Source organism: Aplidium turbinatum, chromosome 5, assembly GCF_918807975.1.
Source record: "Aplidium turbinatum chromosome 5, kaAplTurb1.1, whole genome shotgun sequence".
Lineage (NCBI taxonomy): Eukaryota > Metazoa > Chordata > Ascidiacea > Aplousobranchia > Polyclinidae > Aplidium > Aplidium turbinatum.
Genome location: NC_137476.1, coordinates 6371041 through 6392751, shown reverse-complemented (window position 1 = coordinate 6392751; position 21711 = coordinate 6371041). Strand labels below are relative to the sequence as shown.

Below are 21711 nucleotides of genomic sequence, written 5' to 3'. Positions count from 1 at the left end.
TTATTAAAACTGCCTAATCAAGCAATCTCACCTCAATAAACGAAGCGTTCACATAAGGAAAGTCTTCATCATGAGCCTCCTTGACAAGAACAACTCTTGCATGATCATCTGCAATGAAAGTATCCGTTTTTTACACCTATTCAGCTAGTAGAGTCGTATTCAGATGAGTTTATCAGTAAGAAAAACTTTTTACATAAAAGGTTTAATGACATTCAAATGGAATTGCATCGATACTGACTAGTAGTGGACACTTTGACTATCTACAGTATAGTCAAGATTTCTTATGTTTTGGTCATTTTTTATATATTTTAGTGGTCGCCTTTTCGGGAAACATGCTTGTGGCAGACAACGAATGACATTTTTATCTATTTTCCAAATAATAAATCAATCAGCCAACCAAGAACACTTTCGGATACTACACCACATAGGAAAAGCTGAAAAAAAAACGAACTGAACGTTTAGTTCATCAAAGGCCGCATCAGTTATGAAACTGAAGTAGTAGTATTACTTTCTAAAATATAGTCACTCATGGCCACCTAAAGATATGGCCTGATTTGTCACATTTTGCACAAATTTCCAGGTTTTTTTAACTTTGGGCGAACGTTTAAATACAGTAAATTTTTCAAAAAATTAGATTTTTACGCTTTCTTTATTCTTTTCCCCAGATGACACAATAGGTTTTAACATTCTCACATGTTGAAAAACAAAGAAAATTTTATTTCGAAGATTTTAGTCAGACTGTTAATTTTTCAATAACAGTCTGATTTAGCGTTTTTCAACTTACTTTTTCTCGTTTGCTACTGCTTCCCCAAGGCAACAAAAAAGTTTTATGTCATTAGAAAACAGCAAAAAGTAAAAACATCTCAAAAAATGTCAGTCAAGCACTAGCAGTAGCTGTAATCAAAATCTGCAAAATGTGACAAATCAGGCCGCATCTCCAGGTGGCCATGAGTCACTTTAGGTTTTGTTATTTTTTGAAGCTTTTGAAGGGGATACATCTTTTGAATGTTGTACTAAAAACACGGTTGCTTCATTTTGGCGGTTGGGGTCGTCGTCGTATGAGCGTCCGGGGCTGAGGGTCTATCCTTTTACCACTCCAGATTTATGATGTTCTCGGACTAAGCTAGAAGGCCACTAGAGAGCTGACAATCTTTTGTTTCATCATCCAACACACACAGACCTTCCATTCCATTAGGTGGCTTGAAGATGGTGCAGTTATTGATGGTGTAGTCTGCGGACTGTTTCTCGGCACCACATTCACAAGTAGACAAAGAAGCCATTCCCCATTGCTGCATGGTTGAGCGGAAAAGCCCGACGACTGTCCGGAGACGGTTGAAGCGCACCCACGCCTGCTATTGTAGTGTCAGGCGGTAGGACCGGTCTCGGCATCGGAGATGAACGAATGGAGTCTGGTGGCGTTTGACTTTCATTTATGGTCCGCCCAATTAGCCTCGGAGTAGTTTTGACGATCAACTTAGTTGATCAGCATTTGGTTGGCACAAATGGATGTCTTTATTGCAATCGACAGGAATGTTTTCTTGGGAGAGCAGAGATCTGGTAATAGAAAAGATGGTTGGGCTAAAATGCCATATTGCTATACGCAAAGTGTCAGCCCACGAACCGCAGCTGGAGCCTGCCAAGCGATTGAGCAGCGCAACGCAGCGCACGATGAGAGTTTCTTGCGCAGTGACACGAAATGTTGGCGGTAGATGAGCGATCTGTTTAATGTCACCCCGAGATATTTTGGTTCGGGGCAGAAGCATAGTGATGTTCCGTTGTTCAGGACATTCAGTTCACGATCAGTTAACCGGTTATGTAGATGGAAACCTGCTGCCACAGTTTTAGTTTCGCTGAGTTTCAGTCGCCTTTTCTGGAGATAAACTGAGAACGTTTTTATGCCCTGGCTCAGGGTGTCTTCTAGGTTTTTCCACGAGTTTGTGAAGTGGAGAATTGCCAGATTGTCTGTATATGAGTATTTTGCAGAGAGCATGCTTGGTAGGTCGTGGGTGTAGATGTTAAAGAAAAGTGGAGCCAGGATTGATCCCAGTGGGACATCATTTTTCAGGCGTCTCAGTCTGCTTCGGTGTGAGTTGCCGCTGGTGAAGATGAAGCTTCAATTTCTGAGAAGTTCCATGGTCACATGGAACATATGTCGCTTTGGAAGCAGATGAAGCAGCTTGCAAGCAAGGGCGCGGTGCCATACGGCGTGAGATCAGCTGAAAGATCTAAAAATACATCTCCAGCCTTTGATGTCTTCGGTCAAGTGTGTGTCCTGATCTACGATGGATTTTTCACGCCTTAATCCAGCTTACTATTTGGGAGGAGTAGGTCGATGATTGGATTGACGCTTCAAAGATCAGCTTTTCAAGAATTTTAAAACGGAACACAGAGGAGAGATGTCGGACGATAGCTCCATGGCTCTAGTGGCTTTTGAGGCTTCAGGATTGCATCTATTAAAGCTCTTCTTATTTTTGGGATTTTGAGGTGGTACAGGCAGGAATAAAAAAATCTACGTAGCCAGGTATTGAGGGCAGGGCCAGCATGGAACACAAGCTCAGGGAAGATCTTATCCGGCCCTGGAGACTTGTGTGGTTTCACTAGGCGGAGATCAGTGGTAAATTCCTCTGGGGTGAGATATTCGGATATTGTTTCATCTGGTGGTGTTTCCACTTACCCACAGGGCAGATATTTCCTTTGCAAAAAAGCGGATGTCTCGTGGTCCTTTGTATTGTAGACCCTGTTCTGCACTAGCTGGAAAGCGATGGTATTTGCAGAAACGGGGCACTGGCGAGGGGAGTTTGCTAAGCACCCAGAAAAGTTGTTGATGATGCTCCATGCTTTGCGGCTTGAGTGTGAAATGTCGATGGTTTGGATGGCTTCGTTCCATCGCTCAAGCCTCTTTGCATCCAGCCGCTCAAGCTTGTGGAGGGGGTATTAGAAGCATTACCAGATATAGCGTTTAGGTCCAAGCGAAAGAGAGTTTCACACTCACAGTCCCAGCATGACATGCATCTGTCTCGACGGCCACGAGGCATTGTGGCCTTAGCCGTAGATCCTGGTATGCCTCGTCTACGTTACACGTTTCAGATGGTGGTAACATTGCAGTAGACTCGTTGATCAAAAGGCTGTATTCTTCTTCATCGTGTGTCACACGGCCGTAGCCCAGAGCATCACGCAGGCTCTTGCTCTATCGTTAAACTCGGCCAAATTCTGTGCAGAGCACCTTGCTTTTAGGTCAGGGCATTCGAGTAGATGTTGCATCGTTTGCTCCTGTCCGCATTTGCAACTTGTGCTCCCCATAGAATACCCCCAGTGTCTCATCAAGGTTTTACACCTGCCAATACCAGTTCTTAAGCGGTTGAGGCATCGCCAATACTTCCACGGTTCACGTTTTCCGGGAGGAAGGCTCTCCATGGGTGTGAGCTCCATATTGGCCAATATCGGTCCAGCTGCCAGTCTCTCCTGCCATAGTTGAACCCGCACATTGGCGGCGACAAAGACATGGCGGCGGCGACAAAAGGCTGTAGTGAATTCAATCCGCTTTTTTAAAGTTCCATCGCTTCACCGGTGAACTCGGAACAGGAGCCACGAGGTTTGGGGTGATGATAAGGGCCGATGTTGGGACCGTGGGAGCTTATGAAGCACGCGTCTATCTGGAAGAGAGCTGTCGACACTTGACAACGCCATGTCAAGATAGGATAATGAAATATGATTAGTTAAACAATAAAATTAAGCAAAATCTGAAAAGAAATACTTGATTGTTTCCGTATTGGTAGTACGTGACTATGTACACTCTTGAATCTGATACTGACTTAACTCACATATGACCATTGACCAATGCATGTAGTTGGAGCGGCAGCATAATCATACAGCAATAACCAACATGCGATAGTAGTACAACAACCGTTTGGACAGATGTTTCACCGAAAAACTATTTCACAGTAGTTGATCATTCTTTCGAAAGCTTGAATGAGATATTAAAATATTATATTTCTGTCATGTGATGTTAGTGTACTTCATATTGTGACGTAATATCAGTGTAAAGTTTATGTGATCACCCGTTAGTGTCAACAATTTACTTTGAGCTTCTTTGTGCATTTGGTAACTGCTTTGATTTGTTCGGACACTGCATGTTCGGTCAAACACCAGGAAGCAACATATGAATAGCGGTTTGTACTTTGCGACTGCTGATGATGACACGGTGGCTGTAATGACATAGGCGAGAAGATTCGGTCGCGACGCGTTCGAAAATATTGTTGACAAAAGGATCTATGATCTTCATCGCCTTATTGGAGATGCCAGTGTTGGGATAAACGTGCTTGAGAACTTTGTAGAGGTAAATTTCAAAACTCTTTTTGCGTCGGTAATTGATATCTTCGTCTTTTCTTCTCAGCTTTAACCTTTCTGAACAACTTTCTTTGGTTTTTTGATGGTATCATAATGATTTATAACGGATATGTTTTTTTAGATTTATAATTAGATTATATCATGATTATATTGATTTAGATTAGATTTCTCAGCAATAATATTAAAAAAATCTACTCATGAGAATCAGTCCTTTCAAAGCTTACATGGGACATTAGAAGCACTTCGATTCTGGTCCTTGCTGCTATACTGAGAGCCAAAGCTTCGTGCTGTCTTCAGTGGTGGAATGCTATCCAACTTGGCGAATTGTTTAGCACTCCTTAAATGTATTTCGACAGTGTTTATAAATGAGTTAATCTACTAATAATTGATTAACTTAGATAAAAAAATAATAAATATTCCGAAAATTAGTCTATTGTCATTTTAACATTAGTATTCTTTTCTTTTTCAAGAGAAGTGTTTTGAAAGACGCAATACAACGTTATTATCATTGTTTCTGACAGAAACAGTTTTACAAAACAGAATGGGCCAAATGTTTATGTTTTCCCCATAAACTTGCAGATTTAATTAATCTTCTTTGTAAAGTCCATATGACAATATTATAGATGCCCTCTTGCAACTCATTTCTAAGGTGCCACAAAGCAATTAAATACTTTAACTAAATTATTTTGATTAATTTTCAATAATAATATTTTACTGTTCAAAAGATGGAGATAAAAACACTCACGTTACTTCAATGTTGTTTAAGACCTCAATAAATTCTTCAGTGCTATAATCTGTTTTAGCAAACAAATGTATCTCCACCATGACTTTGTGAAGAAACACGTACTGATTCTGCAAAATATGCCAAAGATGGGATTTTGATAATGTGGATTGTGCAGTTAACTAATATTTTCTTGGCGTGGTTTCTGCACTTGAAGGTGTGCCAATAATCACTTTACTTAATGAACACTTAAACAAAACTTGATTCATACAATTAAGTTTTGTTTGAAAACAAAACGAAGCGAAAAGCTAAGTCGTGAAGTTAAATCAGGAGAAAAGAATATTTTATTTTTGCATGTAACTTATTTTTGTACTTTATTGTCGTCTATCTTTCTCTGTATGTTTTACAACCAGAGAAATAAAATGGCAAGACTTGATCTTTTGGCTTTCGGACCCTAGAAAAGAAATTTCAGCCGTAGCATTCGAAACACCAGTGATGCAAATCTGGCGAAAAATTACATCGCGTTAATTTTGGTTTGTTGCTTTCACACCTTAATTTCCATTATTTGAAAATATCGTTGAGTATTTTGAGTTCCTAAGCAATAAGCAATCAACAGTAAGCAATTTTATTGCCAATGAAGTCAACGTATTCCTTTCGGGTCATAGCAGATCAACAAAATAAATAATTTAACTGCAAGGTTGATGCAATACTTCAATCACAACAAGGTGTCTGCAAGCTATAACGATCTTCACGAAACATTTTTTTGTCAAATAATTTAGCTTGCTCAATGATTTACCATTATGGGGGATGAGTGCAAGGTTCTTACAAGTGCAAGTATCTTTGAAAGTACTCACATTTGTCTGCACCATGTCACAACGGTCTCGTCTCATGTTTTTTACAGTTTCAAAAACATTTATGGAGTAGCCAGACTTCATTTCTTGAATGAGATAGTCCATTCCAATGAATGTTCCAGTTCGTCCCGCTCCAGCGCTGAAAACATGAACAATGAGCACATTCTTAGCTATCTTGAATTAACCCTAACTCTATCTTGTTAATACGAGCTGTTTTTGTTCGCGGAAAGCACTTCAAGGGCTATCTTAGCCCCGTGTTAATTAATTGCTAATAACGGGAGCTATGAAAATCACAGAGCCAAAATATTTTACAAGATAATAGCCATGTGTATTGTGAATATAGAATTTAAATTTTTTATCCAACAAATTTATGGAAATAAAGTGTTTGAGATGAAAAGACGTCAAAAAGTTGGTATTTATTCTACTTTCTCAAAAATAGCTTCAAAATTGAAATTTTTGAATTATAACTAGGGCGATGTTTTGTCACTAAAGTTACTTGTTTTTTGCTTGTACCAATTAACAAAAGAAATGTGGAACCAAAATTTCATGATTGTGGAGGCAATATTTAAGAAGTTATAAAGTTACTAAAAGTCACTTTTTGTGCTTTCAGGTTACTTTTCCTTTGTTAGATCACTTTAATTTGCATACTTTTTTGCCTAATTCCCCTATTTATTTATCTTTTATTGCTACTGGAGAGATGAATTTACATTCTTTGTAATGCGAAGACTTTTAATATATCTTTTACTATGGTACGGATTTTAGGTTTGCACATGCCCATGCTTGTTCATATCGCGTGTATTCCCAAAATTTTATAAACGTTAAGTAATTTTTTCGATTAAACAAATTGTGTTAACTATATTTAGCCACTTGTTTTCTCTGCAACAGCTAAAGTGTGTGATTGACAGAAACTTCTTACTAAAGAATGTAAAACATTACATATGTGTAGTCTAATTATAATTTCAGCACAAATTGAAACTGATTTAGATGCTTTTTATGTTGAATTGCTGCTACTACTTTCGCTTTCTTAATTTCGTTGAATAAAGTTACTTTTTGGTTACTTTTTTGTAAAGTTAAAATCACTTTTTTGAGTTTTTTAGGTTACAAAAAATCGCCCTAATTATAATATAGAGTAATGCTAAACTAAACAAAAAATTACTTTTACTCATAAATAAAAGGCATTTTTGGGAGTTTTTACATTTCAAAGTAATTGCACTAACATTTATATTGCACCATGGCCACCTGGAGATCCGGCCTGATTTGTCACATTTTGCAGATTGTGATTACAGCTACTGCTAGAGCTTGACTGACATTTTTTGAGATGTTTTTACTTTTTGCGGTTTCCTAATGACAAAAAAACTTTTTTGTTGCCTTGGGGAAGCAATAGCAGATGAGAAAAAGTAAGTTGAAAAACGCAAAATCAGACTGTTATTGAAAATTAACAGTCTGACTAAAATTTACAAAATCAAATTTTCTTTGTTTTTCAACATGTGAGGATGTTAAAACTTATTGTGTCATCTGGGGAAAAGAATATAGAAAGCGTAAAAATCTAATTTTTAGAAAAAATGATTTAAACGTTCGCCCAAAGTTAGAAAAACCTGGAAATTTCTGCAAAATGTGACAAATCAGGCCGTATCTTTAGGTGGCCATGATTGCACTTACACAAAATTATATATATCTAGCATTGCACGAAAAGATCTAGCCACCTGAGACGAAATGCTTATTGTGAAGGCCAGGAAGGTAGAAAAATGACCAGTTTTGGTTTACAAAATTTGCAAAGAATAAAACTAAAAGTCAAGAAATTTTACATTTCTAGCATATTTCCTTCTGTGAAATATTTCATTACTAGAGTGTAGCGTCTTCATAAAACCCTGTGTCGCTACAGATAAGGTTAAGTATCGTCACTGTCACAGAAAATTTGTTACTAAGCTTATTGGAATACATTTGACAACCAGTGGCGTACAGTAGCCTAAACATATTTTTGGGTGTTCAGATTTTTCAGCAGACTTTATCAAGCACACACTATGTTGCAGTTTGCTCATATCAAATAATAGTTCAGATAGTAGTAGTAGTAGTTAAGATCATATCAAAATAAACTGATGTGATACGATGTAAAGATGTAAAGAGTCACTGTGTAAATTAAGCATGTGTTTGAAACTTTATAAAAAATGTGAACACCCAAAAACTGGTCAATGCACTCTACTGTTGGCAAAATACTTATGCGGAAACATCTAACAAATTAATTCTATTGCAATTGATTGAGTTTCGCTTTTAGCAGCATGATCGTTGCTTACTTCACAATGTAGGTTTTAGCGACCTGTTTTAGCCTGATGCTGCGAGTTCGCTGTGGTATTAGCGAATTGCACTAGCTTTCGAAACACAGTTCACTAGTCGTGCTATTGACGAATGATGTTGAAGACGTAAATGATGCAATTCTATTGCATCAACAAAGCTTCAACAATGGTCTCGGTTTAGTAGATCAAAGGTTTACCAACAGAGTGAAATTACTCTTTTGAGAGGAGGAGAGGAATTTTCTCTTAATGACTATGTTGTTCGTAACTAGTAGACAATAGCATTTAAGTTACTCATTAAATTTCAATTTTACTTCGTATTGTTTAATAGATTATAGTTTACAAATTGACAAATTTTTCTACAACAGGGTTGCAATAAAACTTTCCTTTTGTTGCGCTGAGTACACATAAAAAAATGACCTGCAGTACATTGTTTTGGACTGTATTTAGACCTGTCGTGTAGCCCTTAAACTCTTGCAGAGCTGCCTAAACAACGATTGCTCTTGATAAAGAGACTCTGATTGAGACCTTTATTTCAACGTAGGATAAGTCATTTTCGGGTTGCTCTTTTTATAGTTTAAACCTTGGCCTTTCCTTTGAAGTTAAAAGAAGGAGATGTGAAAGGATTGTGATTAATTTTGTGAAATGACCTAACAAACGGCTGTGAATCAAATGATTCCTACTTTATTATATTGAAGTCATATTTTTATTATTTCGAAACGTAGCGGTTTACCATCGGTTTTTAATATTTAGCGGCAATACGAGAAGAAAGAAGATTTATAAATATGCTCAGAAACGTGAAAAACGAAGATAGAATTTGTACAGAATATTCACCACAATCGTAGATACCACTACAGAACAACTGATATTTTGTAATTTGTTATCTTTTGTGCTGTAGTGGTCAGGGGAACCATCAAAGAAAAATGTAACCTACCTGCAATGAACAACGATTTCACTATTCTTGACTTCATCATGCTTCCGAAAGACGTCGCTATGGAGTCGTATAATTCCGGTTGTCGTCATGGGAACACCGTGATCAGGCCATTCGGTGTACTGGTACTGTGTGACGATCAGTCGTTCGCCCTTTTGAGAAAGTTGAGCTGGATAATGTTTTGTGATGCTTGCATGATGGTAAAAAGTCAAGATAACCTTCAATCAGTCAGAAATGATTTTTTTTCTTCTATTTGTAAAACAATTTATTATTATCATCACTAAACTTGAACAGCCTCAGCATATTCATATGTGGATGATCCAGTCTAGAATTATGCTATTTGATATATGTGAAATATATGCTGTTGAGATCATGATTATGAAATTTACTGTTAAGCAGCTATATGTTCAGAATATTGTGAGTACACAAAACTATTTCGACATATTGCAATCTGGCCAAACTAGCAATATACCGTAATATCTTTAACGATTTTATTAAGTTTTTTATCCAGACTAAACCTTTTCCTCTCGATATATCCTTGTTAGTTTTTAGCAACATATGAAAATACACCAAATATCCAACTACAAAGAACATTTGTTTAAAAACGAAATTCATGTAAAAAATCTTTTAAAACCTTTGTTTCCTTTTTCATTGTCATTTCGAAGGTTCTCATGACGTAATAGCCCTTTTCAATTTCCTCCACAGAAGCTATTGTGAAGTCATCAGTTTCCATAGTTGAATCTTTATCCGGCCAATACATTTCACATTTTTTCTGCAGAAATGAACACGTAAAAAGCGGTTTTAAATATTCTTTTGAGTTATTGATATAACTTAAGAATAAACATATCTTCTAAAGGTGATCAAGTTATCATCTGTACTGAGTTTCATTCAAGCAGAATATTTGAATAAACTGTGTTGGAATTCTATTTCAATAAACAGAACTGTAGATAATCTTTACTAGAAAATCGAATGATAGCCAAGTCGTTTGTATCAAGTATTATTATGCACTTGATACTTGTATGAAAATACTTATACTTTTTTTTACTCTATCTAGTAAAATTTTATTTTTTACAACAAGTTTTCTGATATTTTGTAAGGTGTAATACGATCAATCATGACGCTTTCAAAATAAGGATAAATAATTTATTTTCAATTATTTTGATGTTTTTTTCATGTAATTGCATAAAGTTGGAAATTTGTTAAAATAAGCAAACATACATTGTAAATAAGCAAACATACACACAATGCCGCTCTTACCTTTCCGTTTTCCATAACCTTAGCCAACATTACGATAACTTGGCATTTTTTCTGCCATATCATGACCCAGAATGCTTCCACGGTGCTCTTGAGTGGTCCTTGTGTTGCAATGAAAACGTCAGAAGAATGTTTGCTCTGCAATCATTGTCAGACGCAATTTCATCAAACTCATTTACCTTTTATCCTTAACCCTATTTTAGTACGAGCTGTTTTCGTACGCGGAAAGTCCATCACTGGCTATATTAGCCCCATGCTAATTAATTGCTAATAACGGGAGCTATGAAAATCACAGGGCCAAAATATTTTACAAGCTAATAGCCATGTGCATTGTGCGTATAATAAAATTTTAACCAACAAATTTATTGAAATAAAGTGTTTGAGATGAAAAAACGTCAGAAAGTCTGTTTTTATTCTAATTTACCCAAAAATAGCTTCAAAATTGGCCGTTCGAACGCATATTTTTGAATTACAACATAGAGTAATGCTAAACTAAACAAAAATTGCTTTTGCTCATAAATATAGGATTACAGGATTAGAACGAATCTCCTAAGACAATATATCGGATAATTGTATCACACAGCAAGAGAAAAACTTCCCACGACAATTAACTGCTGTAATTTAGACAGTTTCATGAAAATGTCTGGCCACCTGAGACGAAATGCTTATTGTGAAGGGCAGGAAGGTAGAAAAATGACCACTGTAGGTTTAGAAAATTTGCAAAGAGTAAAAACTAAAAGTCAAGAAATTTCACATTTCTAGCATATTTCCTTCTGCGAAATATTTCATTACTGGAATAGGGCGTCCTTATAAAACCACGTGTAGCTACAGATAAGGTTAAACGTAACTAGGTCGTTCACGATCTAACATGGGTTTTTGTACTAAAATTGTGGGCTATTGTGAATAGATCAATCATGTGAACAAAGAAGGGAGATGGTAACATGTAACTTTAATCAGCAAATTAGTTAACAAAACTAAAACGTTGACAAGCGATAGCTCAAAAAAAGTTATTTGCAAGCCACCAAAATAAAAATTTGCAAGCACGCACCTCCCATTCTACTGTATACACCCCCAGGGGCGGCTCGCTAATGTGTGCTGCGGTGCTGCAGCACTCCTACACAAAAAGTTTCTCAAATATCTTAGCGTTATTTATGCCCAAAATGTACTTTGTGTTCTCTGTTCACAGAATTGCTGGCTGTTATAAGTGTAAATTATATTTGAAAACCCTGTGTGTTCAATGAAATATAAAAGAAATACTCGATTGTGACGTTGAAGAGCTGCGAGTTTTCTTGAATTGCCAATACAAACAAATAGCAAAAGATTGTGTTGTGCTCAGACAGCACATTTGAGCAAGATGCTATTCCAAGGAAAACGGCGAGTTCCAAAGCAAAACTTCATTACTGAACGTTATAAAACGGCGAGTGTTAGGTTGTGAAATTTAAGTATTACGAAATAAAGTTTGAGTGTTACGCAATTAACCAATTAGTAGTTTACATTTTTGTTGATTTCTATTACGATGGTCTTAGTAACCGAAGAACGCAAACACGAAGCACTACAAAAACTGATAGCAACGTATCTAAGTGACATAGACCAAGGGGGAATAATTTTTTTGTCAAGTAGGTAACGATGAAAAACAAGCATTTTCTCTTTTACCAGTTAGAATATGATATTTACATTTGTTTGTTGATCTTTACCTTCAATCTATCACACTTTTACAAATCTCTTAAGTAAGCCAAGTTTTATCTTAAACTTTTATCACAATTTAAAGCTTAAAATACGCTCAGAACGCACCAAATCAAATGCAATTTTTCAAAATTGTTTAAGGGACGCCTCTAGACCTTCCGCTGTTGTATTCGTCTTCAGCAAATGCGGGGCGGGCTTTGCCCATCCGCAGCACCCCCATTTTTACAACTCACCAGCCACCGTTTATACACCCCATTGTAAAAATGCAATGCACAGTGAGAATACGCTGGCAACAAATCCAATTAAAAGTTATTTTCTACTATGCCACTGCACTGAAGAGATCCCTAAAATCGAAACAAGTGGCCTCTGTCTGCACTTAATAATTTTTTAAGCATAAATTTTTAAATAAAAATAGTTTCAAAGTAATGGAATTTTCACTTTGAATGGAGCTATTGTTCTTGAGAGGTTGCTGATATTTTTTTTTTAAAAAGAGTTTTTGGTCAAAGAAAGCTGGTATTATTAAACATATCAAGAACATAGAGAACATTTAGCAGTTTTTTAAAACTAAAAAAATATTTATCTCACTTGAATGTGCGAAGCGTTGATGTATGAAAGTCCTTTGGAATTCCCTTGTCCAATTTCTAGCTTCACTCGAGAATGGTCAACTGGAATAAAATGCTAATTAGAATTTATAGGTTAATTAATTAGCTGATCCAAGTATAGGCTGCTTTTTACTGAGGTATCTCACAAAAACTTAATTTTCTGATTAAATAATTGAACAAACGATCCTGCATTATTTGAACTGAAAACATCATTTTTATAGTTAGCCACCATTTAGATTTGTGATGCAATTGAGCACGTTAAAGGTACAAATTATTTATCCATAATGGTAACAACCCCTCATATCAATTGTTATAAAGGGACAATGGAACTCATGTTTCCATCTTTATGAAACAGTGTAGATATAAAATGAATAATAAGTTAAGGTTTCAAGTACTTACATGGCAAGATGTTCTTGTATCTGTTTAGTTTCTTGTGTTTTTCCAAAGCGCCATATTCGTTTGGCAGTTTTAGCTCCCCTGAAAACGCCTTTATTGCCTTTAAAGTATACGTTTGTTAATGTGTTGCGAATTAGCTTTTATGATTATTTATATTATTTATTATTATGTATTATTATTATTAATTTATGATTGTTTAGAAACGAGAAATTATTTATATTTAAACATCGTTTGAATTTGTTTTTGCTGATAGAATCATAAAATTGTAGTTAAGCAATGCTATTGCTACAAAAATCACTTACCAAGAACTGATCACTTAGTATTGTGCTGTTCTCATCAACTAAACTAAGATATGTCGTCGGAAAATTTTCCAGCAAAATTTCTGCATTGCTTCCTGGATCGGAGGTCGTGTTTTGCACGTTTTCATATATTCCTTCCAATGCAACGTCTGTTACAGCAACTTAACAAAATTTTATGTTAGTTTCATAAAGAGCACGGAAACTTGTTTGTCACATATTTTTTAACCCAATTCGGACTAACGGGTGGACGGGTTCCGTCCATACCTAAAACTTTTATCGATTACATAAAAGTTACTGGCTCAAATTAGCTGAAGTTTTATGACTTTTCCTAAAAATTATTCATCTTTGTTTTAGTAAGAAAATGACATTTTTATGTGGTATAGTTTTTTAGTTATCAGCAGTTTTTGACACCCTACTCCTAAAATTGCCAGGTCATCTGAAAAACTTTATCATCTTGTACAAGCAGTTTAGTAAACATTTGTATTGTTTTGTGCCTTCCAAGATTTACTGCGTGACCTACATGACTACTGACCATTTCGGATTACATGCATGACTGGACCGCGTGCCTTTAACGAATATATTAGCGATTTCAGGAGATTATGACGGAGACATCAGAAATTTAAAAAAAAAAATGACTATTTTTAGCAAAAAAGCAATAGCAAAAAGCTGGTAGAGTATGTGTATCCACTTAAAATTTTAACCAGTTTGTCAATAATTTTGCTTTAACTTTGCGAAAAAAGCAACCTCGTAACGTTTTTATATCAAAATTTATTAGCAAATGAAAGTGTGGATGGAATAAGTCCACACGTTAGGCCATTACCTCACAAAAATAGCTTAGTCCGAATAGGGTAATAGAATAAAACTTCAACTGAACAGTTGACAAGTTTATTTTGTTTAGATGGAACACTGATCATGGTTAATTTCATACCTTGATTTGGAGGTAAAACCGCCTCATTTGCTTCCTTTGGGAGTTTTCTCTTTCTTCTGCAATAATATTTATTGATAAAAGTTGAAAAAGGTTTGTTTGAATAAACAGCTTTCACAAAAACGCATAGCAAAAAAAATTGGATATCTCCCTTATATCATTGTGTCACTTGTCATATTACTGTAAAAACTGTGACATTCTGATATCTGTAAAATTCATCTTTCTGTCATCTGCTGAGGTAACCCACATTTGAAGTGAAATTATACACCTCCACCACAAAGAGAAAGCTATGAAGATCACATGACTAGACGTAGGCTTAAGACTTCAAACACTTACGTTTAATAATACCTGAATAGACTATACCAAAAGAATTTCAGTTGTACCACAGAAAGTACAGTACATTATTCACTTACCGATGACGAATCACTAATGTCACGATTACGACGATCAGCACAATCATAATCACGGGAGCTGCTATCCAAGCTGCAAGAGGTTTCAACAGTTTTAGAATAAAACTAACTACTGTACAATTGATTAAGTAAAGCGAATAGAAATGAAGACATGAATCCGGTTCAAAAACTAAAGAAACATCTCTAAATTTGTTATGCTGAAATAATTATATAGATATAACATCTAGAATAAATTGTAGCAAAAAACATGGGACGAACAAATTCATAATTTTTTAGAGTAAAAAAAAAATATGAATTTTTTTTTGTTATCAGATGTTTTCTGGAATTTGATAAAAGATTTATCAAAAATATCTAATATCCAGAGATGAAAATACTGTTGGTAATTTGACGAATTTTACTGATACTAGCCGAAATAAGAAAAATAAACTATATGTGCTTTTCAAGTAGAAATTCCGCAAAAATATGTAGATTTTACAATTGTAAGTGTAAATATAGCCTACACAAAAATTAAAATAATTGAGAAATTGTTTTAATTGTAATTTAAAAAATTAATTTGTTTAAATATAGAAAATCAAAAATTGGAAATTTTGATAGTAAGCGTGTATATCGCCAATCTAAATTAAAATATAAAATCAATGAGTAACCAAATTAAAAATGACACGGCAAACCCGTAACTTTGTACCTAATTTTGTATTCTTATTAATTTGTGTTTTTGGTATTTCTCAGGTTCCAGCGAAAAATAAAGTGAACAAAAGGGTTGTAAAGGTTTAAAAAATTCTAGTGTTTTAAAAATACCCTTTTAAATAGGTTTTCTATGACAGAGTGTTTTCGCTTTACCACTTAACTTCAATAAAAAAAAAACTTAAGGTGAAAAGGTTTGAGTAAACCAGCCGTGATGGAAACACTTTGGAATGCAAACTCATTACGTTGCATGGATATTTTATTCAACAATGTTATATTGCTTTTTTGTGCTGATGTGCTCATGCATATTGTATATGAACAAAATGGAAGTAGTTCCAATTTATCTCACCTAAGTTTTCAGAAACAGGAACTGGCTCTTTTGAAGGTTGAGTAGTAACCATAGACATGTCACTGGACACTAATAATATGTTGCCATCCAATGAAGGTGTTGCAGAAATTAGGTAAATCCTGAAAAATTGCAGAAATAAACAAATCAAAAAAAGATGACCAAAAATATTGAATACAATATTTCACATTAATATGCATGTAGTGTAGTTTTGACAAAAGTCTTATTTATTTTTATCTGCTGTATTGGTGACACTGCTTTTTTGCATTATTTTATCAAATGCTGTCATTTGCACAACAATGTAACCGTTTGGCGTAATTCATTCAGAACTTATGCCACTATAATAATAGAATATTCAGCTTAGAAACAATATTTACAGCTTGGAAACATTGACAGTTTGTAAACAATGTATTTACTTTACCCTGGTTGGAAAGGTAAAGTTAACCTCACTAGTATAGAACGTTGTTAGTTATGCCAACCACAACATAATGTTACATTGCAATATTAAAACATTTGTATGTCGAATGCTTTTTTACACAGAGCGATTGCCAAGTAAATATGATATGGATGCGATAGAGTGGACAATAACTGTAATTCAGAAAAATTTGAAAAAGGATTAGACGATTCTGCAAAAACAAAAATTGATGCTGAAAATAAATTTAGGTAAATCTTTATTGATTGTTTGTGCAGTACGGTGTTAACAGATTTTTGTTACTGTTGACGGCTGTCACAATTCTTGAAAATTTCTATTCAAAGACAGCATTTTTTAGTAATAACATTTTTAGTTGCGCATTGTTGATAGTCAAGAACATTTATATTGTTCGTTTTGTGGAAATGGTTGCCATGCATTTTTAATTTCTAGGGGAAGTTTGGAGGGTTTACACAAAAATTGTAAAATTATGAGCTAGAAATTTATGGTTTGCATACAAGTAAGTTTGATTCTGAAGTAGAGGATAGTTTTGTGCACGATACATTCCATCTGGTGTCGCACTACGTCGTTGACGTGTTGATGACGTCGTACTTGACACATCGTTGATGTCACAGCTCGTTGCTCGGTTGTCGCCCAAAGAAATGTCAATCGGATTACTGTTCAAACTAAAGACATAACAAAGAATTTGAAGCGTTTAGAACGAAAAGTGACCAAGTCACATTTTCACTCGAATTGAGTTAAGTACAAAAACGTATTGCTTTCATTGTCCTTTGTCACCAGACACAAAAATATTTTGGTGTAAAGGTTGCTAAGCCATCATTATCGAATACAGGTTTTGAGCGGAAAGGTAACTTTTTCTTCTAAAAGTAGCTAAGTCCGTTCTGACCAATAGCGTCGAGTCATTTAACCACGTGACATGATTTTTATTTTGCTTTTTGATGGGGTTCCATTTTAGAGGATATAAAGTCATTAGCTGGTTACCGGTTATTTAGACTGGGACACTGCCTCTGGTTTAGGTAGGGTAGGTGAAGGATTAGGATCATTGGTAGTGCTAAAAACGGTAGTGTTTTTATCAGCTTTTAATTGTAGATATTTTGCAAATAAGTGATCAAATACCGGTAGTATTTATAGGCCTACTGCTTTCGCATCAAATTCAGCAGTCTACAGGTCCAGTTTGCAAGAAGTTTAGCAGTGCATACTTCAATATTCATGGGACATGATTAGGCTATTCGATGGAGTGTTGGTGCCAGCAGATAACGAAATGAAGTACACTTAGCCTAACCTAAGATTAAGTAGCCTATTAGATTGGACTATTATTTTTATAACTTATTCTGTAAAGGTCCTAGCCTATCTACCAGTCTTCTTTACTTTTATACTAGCCTACACTTCTAATGAAGGGAAGAAGGTTTTGAGAGTGTACCCAATTATTATTATGTAGTCTAGTAGGCCTAACCCAATTATTATTCTACTGTGCATTGCCAATGAAGGTGGGGAAGTCTCTGTACTTTACCTGTTTTTTTTACCCATTAATTACCAGTAACAGTTTATTATGTGCTACTAGCCTAATTTTTTCAAGATATTTCTAACCCAAAATAATTCTTTGCAGATTATTCCAATGTCATATTAGTACGAGGTTTGAACAAATACATTGAAATAGCTTACTTTGCAGTAGTATCTGGAGTAAGAGATGGCAAATTCTGTTAGGCCTATAGAACACTTAAAAGTGCTTAAGTCCATCATTTGTGTCTAAAAGTGCCTAAGTCCAGCAATTTTGAAGAAAAGTGCATAAGTCCAAAAAAGAATACTATCAATATTTTTTGACAAGTTCAACTAAAAAATCAATTAATAGTGCAATCAGAACTAGGTTGGGGTTGTAGACATTGACATATGGTAAAAACAAAAAAATCTTTTAAATCTTGATTTTACAATGCAATTGAAAACTGTACATGTCAATATCTCTTTAGTAGTATTTTGTGACTAAGTCACTTTTCGTTCTAAACGCTTCATTTGTAAAAACGTCAAAGGCCTTGTCATGGTGATTAAACGTAACAATAAAAACAAAATACTGTAATAAAGATAACCAAACTTACACATTTTGTCTGGTTTTATCTATACAAGTAATAAGCTTTTTAATTACTAACAGTTTTGATCAACACTTTGCAAATAATAAAAAAGATAATTTATAAGAACCACTGAGAAACGTGAACGTTTAATTGTGCAAGCCAATTAGTTTGGTGCAACGCAACCATTTCCTGAAACTTTACTGTTAACTGTGTGGTTGCAAAAACTCACTATTTGACAGCAACTGCCAGATATTGACGCCCACTATTGGCTCCTGATGAATTAGTGGACGCCAACTTGTCGAGAAAAGATATGGACGGAGATGTAGTTTCAACATTGGTTCGCGATGAGTCAGAAAGTTGTGCCACAAGGAAGAAGCAACTGTGAAAATAAACAATGTTTGAAAAGGTGCTTTGGAGTACAATTGAGGAAATAAAGGCTTTCTAAAGTTTTCAATAAACTGAAATGACACAATTTATATAAAATCACAAAAGGAGTTACCAAGCAGGTTATTATAATCAGTGTTAAAAAATCAAAGTTTCCAAATGGTTTAAAGGCCTACTAAATGAAATTTTCAAACGAGAATTAAGCATTAAAATGCGTAAACTGAACGTTCAAGAATACATTTTAAAAAAAATTACTGAAAAAAAGTTGTTTTCAATGGCGCTGGCAAGGCCCAAAGTCCAATGTTTCATTTATTTTCATTTTTTTAAAAATGACCAAAAAGTGCAAACACTGCTCGAAAATACGTCACTGTAGACACATTAGACAGCAATAACAAAAGCCACGTTACCACAACTGATGTTTTAACATCAAATCTGATGTTTTGAGCAAACTGTCTGATGTTTTGATGTTGAAATGTGATATTTTGATATACATACATACATAGCCTACAGTTCAATCGCCCGCAGTGACAACTATTGCGCGATCAGCTGTATGCTAGTCTATAGTGACGTAGACTGTACAGTCGCACGCTTCGCTGCTCAAGCCCAATTCCGTTTTGAAAGCTCTGACAAAAGCACGCGCACAATGGTGGTCAGACCGCAATGGGGCAAAATTTTATTGAAAATTGTTTTATGGTAGCATGTTAAACACAAAGAACGTGTACAATTGCCAAGTCAGGTTTTTCCTTTAGTACCCCTTTAAGTTTTATAGCAGAATCACTACAAACATTAACCCAAATAATAACCAACCCGTTCGTCCATTGATTCAACGTGTGCAGAACTGTGCACACAATGTAAACGTAAAAATAATATAGAAAATAGTAATTTTCTTACTGGGAACATGTAAAAACTATTGCTACATTTAGTTTTGCCCATAAAGTTTGCTATCAAATAGTTTGAATCACCTGATTGGGCCATTGGTTTCGTCCGGAGGCTGTATCATCAGAGTTATGTTATTCGATGAAGACTCAACTTGTGAAGGGGTGGTCAAATCAGAAGGTCCTGAAAGAAAATACAGCATTGGGATAATGGCGGAACAGTGCAACTTTGTGCTATTGTAAATCTTGCATGCAGCAATTTCTATTGTGTTGATCAATACTAAGACCTTCAATTTTATCATACTGTGCAAGGCCTTTTGCAAATGTGTCGAAGAATGCCAAATCAAACAAATCATATAACGTTTAGGTACTGTGCGATTAAGACTTTTTAGTAAACCTGCACAAAACATCTATTGAAATAAACTTTCAAAAATTAAACACCAAACCAAGAAATTCAATTGTCCCTATAAAATCACAGCAACAAGAATTGTGCTATATACAAACAAAACGATTCGAATTAGTTCTACATAAATACAAAAAAAAATACATTTACTTTCGGAATACCTGAAATTGGTGTGATACATTCTCCAGTTGCTTTCGCTGCCGCTCCATTCCCGGCACATGATTGGCCGAAAACTTCAATCACGTGACGACGATTTGGCATAGCAGAAAAGAAAGTAGATCGATTTTGTGTCGTCACATTTCGTTGAAAATATTCGCCACTGAGCAACTCGGAGATTGTTTCGTAGCTTCCCTCCCTTGTTATGTTGGGGTACATTGTAACGTTGACCTGTTGGTAAACAAGGTTTGCAAATAATTGTTCACTGGAAAACGTCGGATACAAAAAAACAAATGATTTGACGAGAGAGGCACCAAAAATGTTTGTGAGGTTTTTTAATTAACCTGTTATTATTAGAGACAATGAGTTAAACGTTAACGGTAAGTTAGCTTATGTCAACATTCAAGCGTACAAACACGCAGTTTATCCTCTTTGCAAAGTAACAGAATTTTTCTTATCGAAGTTAAAATAACATTAATTTAAGAATTAAAAAAACGGTATTTCCGACTAGGTTATGTGAACTGCAAAAAGAGAGGATGCGAAAAGTGTTGCCAAATGTTTGTCAAATTTCAAGCATCAATGCTATTTTAAAGTGGTGGTTGCTAAAATATTATCTGTTCAAAGTCATTCTAAAATTTTATCTTGAAGTAATTACTCTAAAACAATTTGAAATCAAGTATCTTGTAATAATGTTTGTAAAGTTACTTGATTTAAAAATAAACAACATGTCTAAAATATACGTGACTAAGCTTTTGAAACTATCAAATAACTATACAATTTAAAACCACGCCTAAGGGATATAATTTCATATAAATATCATTTGTCAAGTGATAAATCCTACAATTTTGTTCTGGTTAAAAGCTTAGAATGAATAATAAATAAAAAATTTTAGGCCTTGATGAGTTGATAAAAAATTGATCTAAAAATAATTTTCAGTTTTCAATTTCTTCTTATTTGTGCCCCATGCCCGTTCCAGGCTAAGGCGTTCATGCATAGTTCTTTCAATTCATCCCGCTATTTAACTACTAAGAATTGTTGTGGCTGTAACGTGAAGATGATCTTTGAGTATATAAGAAAAGTGGGACGCGTTTTCCATGAGCTCCTTTTCGTCTATCCTTTGATCCTTTCATAAAAAGGAGTGTGTTCTAATTCTTTCTTTCTCACGACGTGGCTAAAAAAACTTGTTTATCGCTTAATGATGTTTTTCATGAGGGTTCTGCTTTGATTGGTTTGAGTTATTACGTCTTTATTGGCAATTTTTATCGCTTATGTTTCATAATACTCCTTTCGTGGAAAGTAGTTGAACATCCCGTACTTTTAAAAAAACTTTTAGAAAAATACCTAACCCCCACTACTTCTGTTGTAATCGAAAAAATATCAAAAACAACATAAATTGTGTGAAAACGTCGAAATGTTGCGGCCGACTCATATTCTCTGGTCATCTAAACCTCGTTATAACAAATAGGAGTTCAGTTTTGTGATGGCCAAGTAATATTTTTGTCTTATTGTTTTTGTTAATAATACAGTAGAATTCGTCTAAATCGCCACCGTATGATTTTATTTGTCACATATTTGTCTGTCCAGGCAGAAGTCGTTATATAGTTTTGATCTGTTTGCAGAATTTTTCAAGTCGCCTAATTTGTCACATTTTTCTAATCTTTTTGGG

General features: G+C 35.0%; 1 protein-coding gene across 1 annotated transcript in view; it reads right to left on the bottom strand.

The window, feature by feature from the left end:
* LOC145770881 (receptor-type tyrosine-protein phosphatase S-like) overlaps positions 1–21711 on the bottom strand; it is a 44392-nt gene that overhangs the window by 7096 nt on the left and 15585 nt on the right. The window contains exons 7-23 of the mRNA XM_082582625.1: positions 20051–20276; positions 19574–19670; positions 18457–18606; positions 16662–16829; positions 15738–15856; positions 14711–14780; positions 14301–14356; positions 13376–13533; positions 13077–13173; positions 12661–12740; positions 10396–10530; positions 9773–9910; positions 9142–9290; positions 5923–6058; positions 5093–5199; positions 4572–4684; positions 32–108 (exon numbers count right to left, since the gene is read on the bottom strand). Of these exons, the coding sequence (XP_082438751.1) occupies positions 32–108; positions 4572–4684; positions 5093–5199; positions 5923–6058; positions 9142–9290; positions 9773–9910; positions 10396–10530; positions 12661–12740; positions 13077–13173; positions 13376–13533; positions 14301–14356; positions 14711–14780; positions 15738–15856; positions 16662–16829; positions 18457–18606; positions 19574–19670; positions 20051–20276 (2076 nt within the window). The remainder of the gene's footprint in view (positions 1–31; positions 109–4571; positions 4685–5092; positions 5200–5922; positions 6059–9141; positions 9291–9772; positions 9911–10395; positions 10531–12660; positions 12741–13076; positions 13174–13375; positions 13534–14300; positions 14357–14710; positions 14781–15737; positions 15857–16661; positions 16830–18456; positions 18607–19573; positions 19671–20050; positions 20277–21711) is intronic.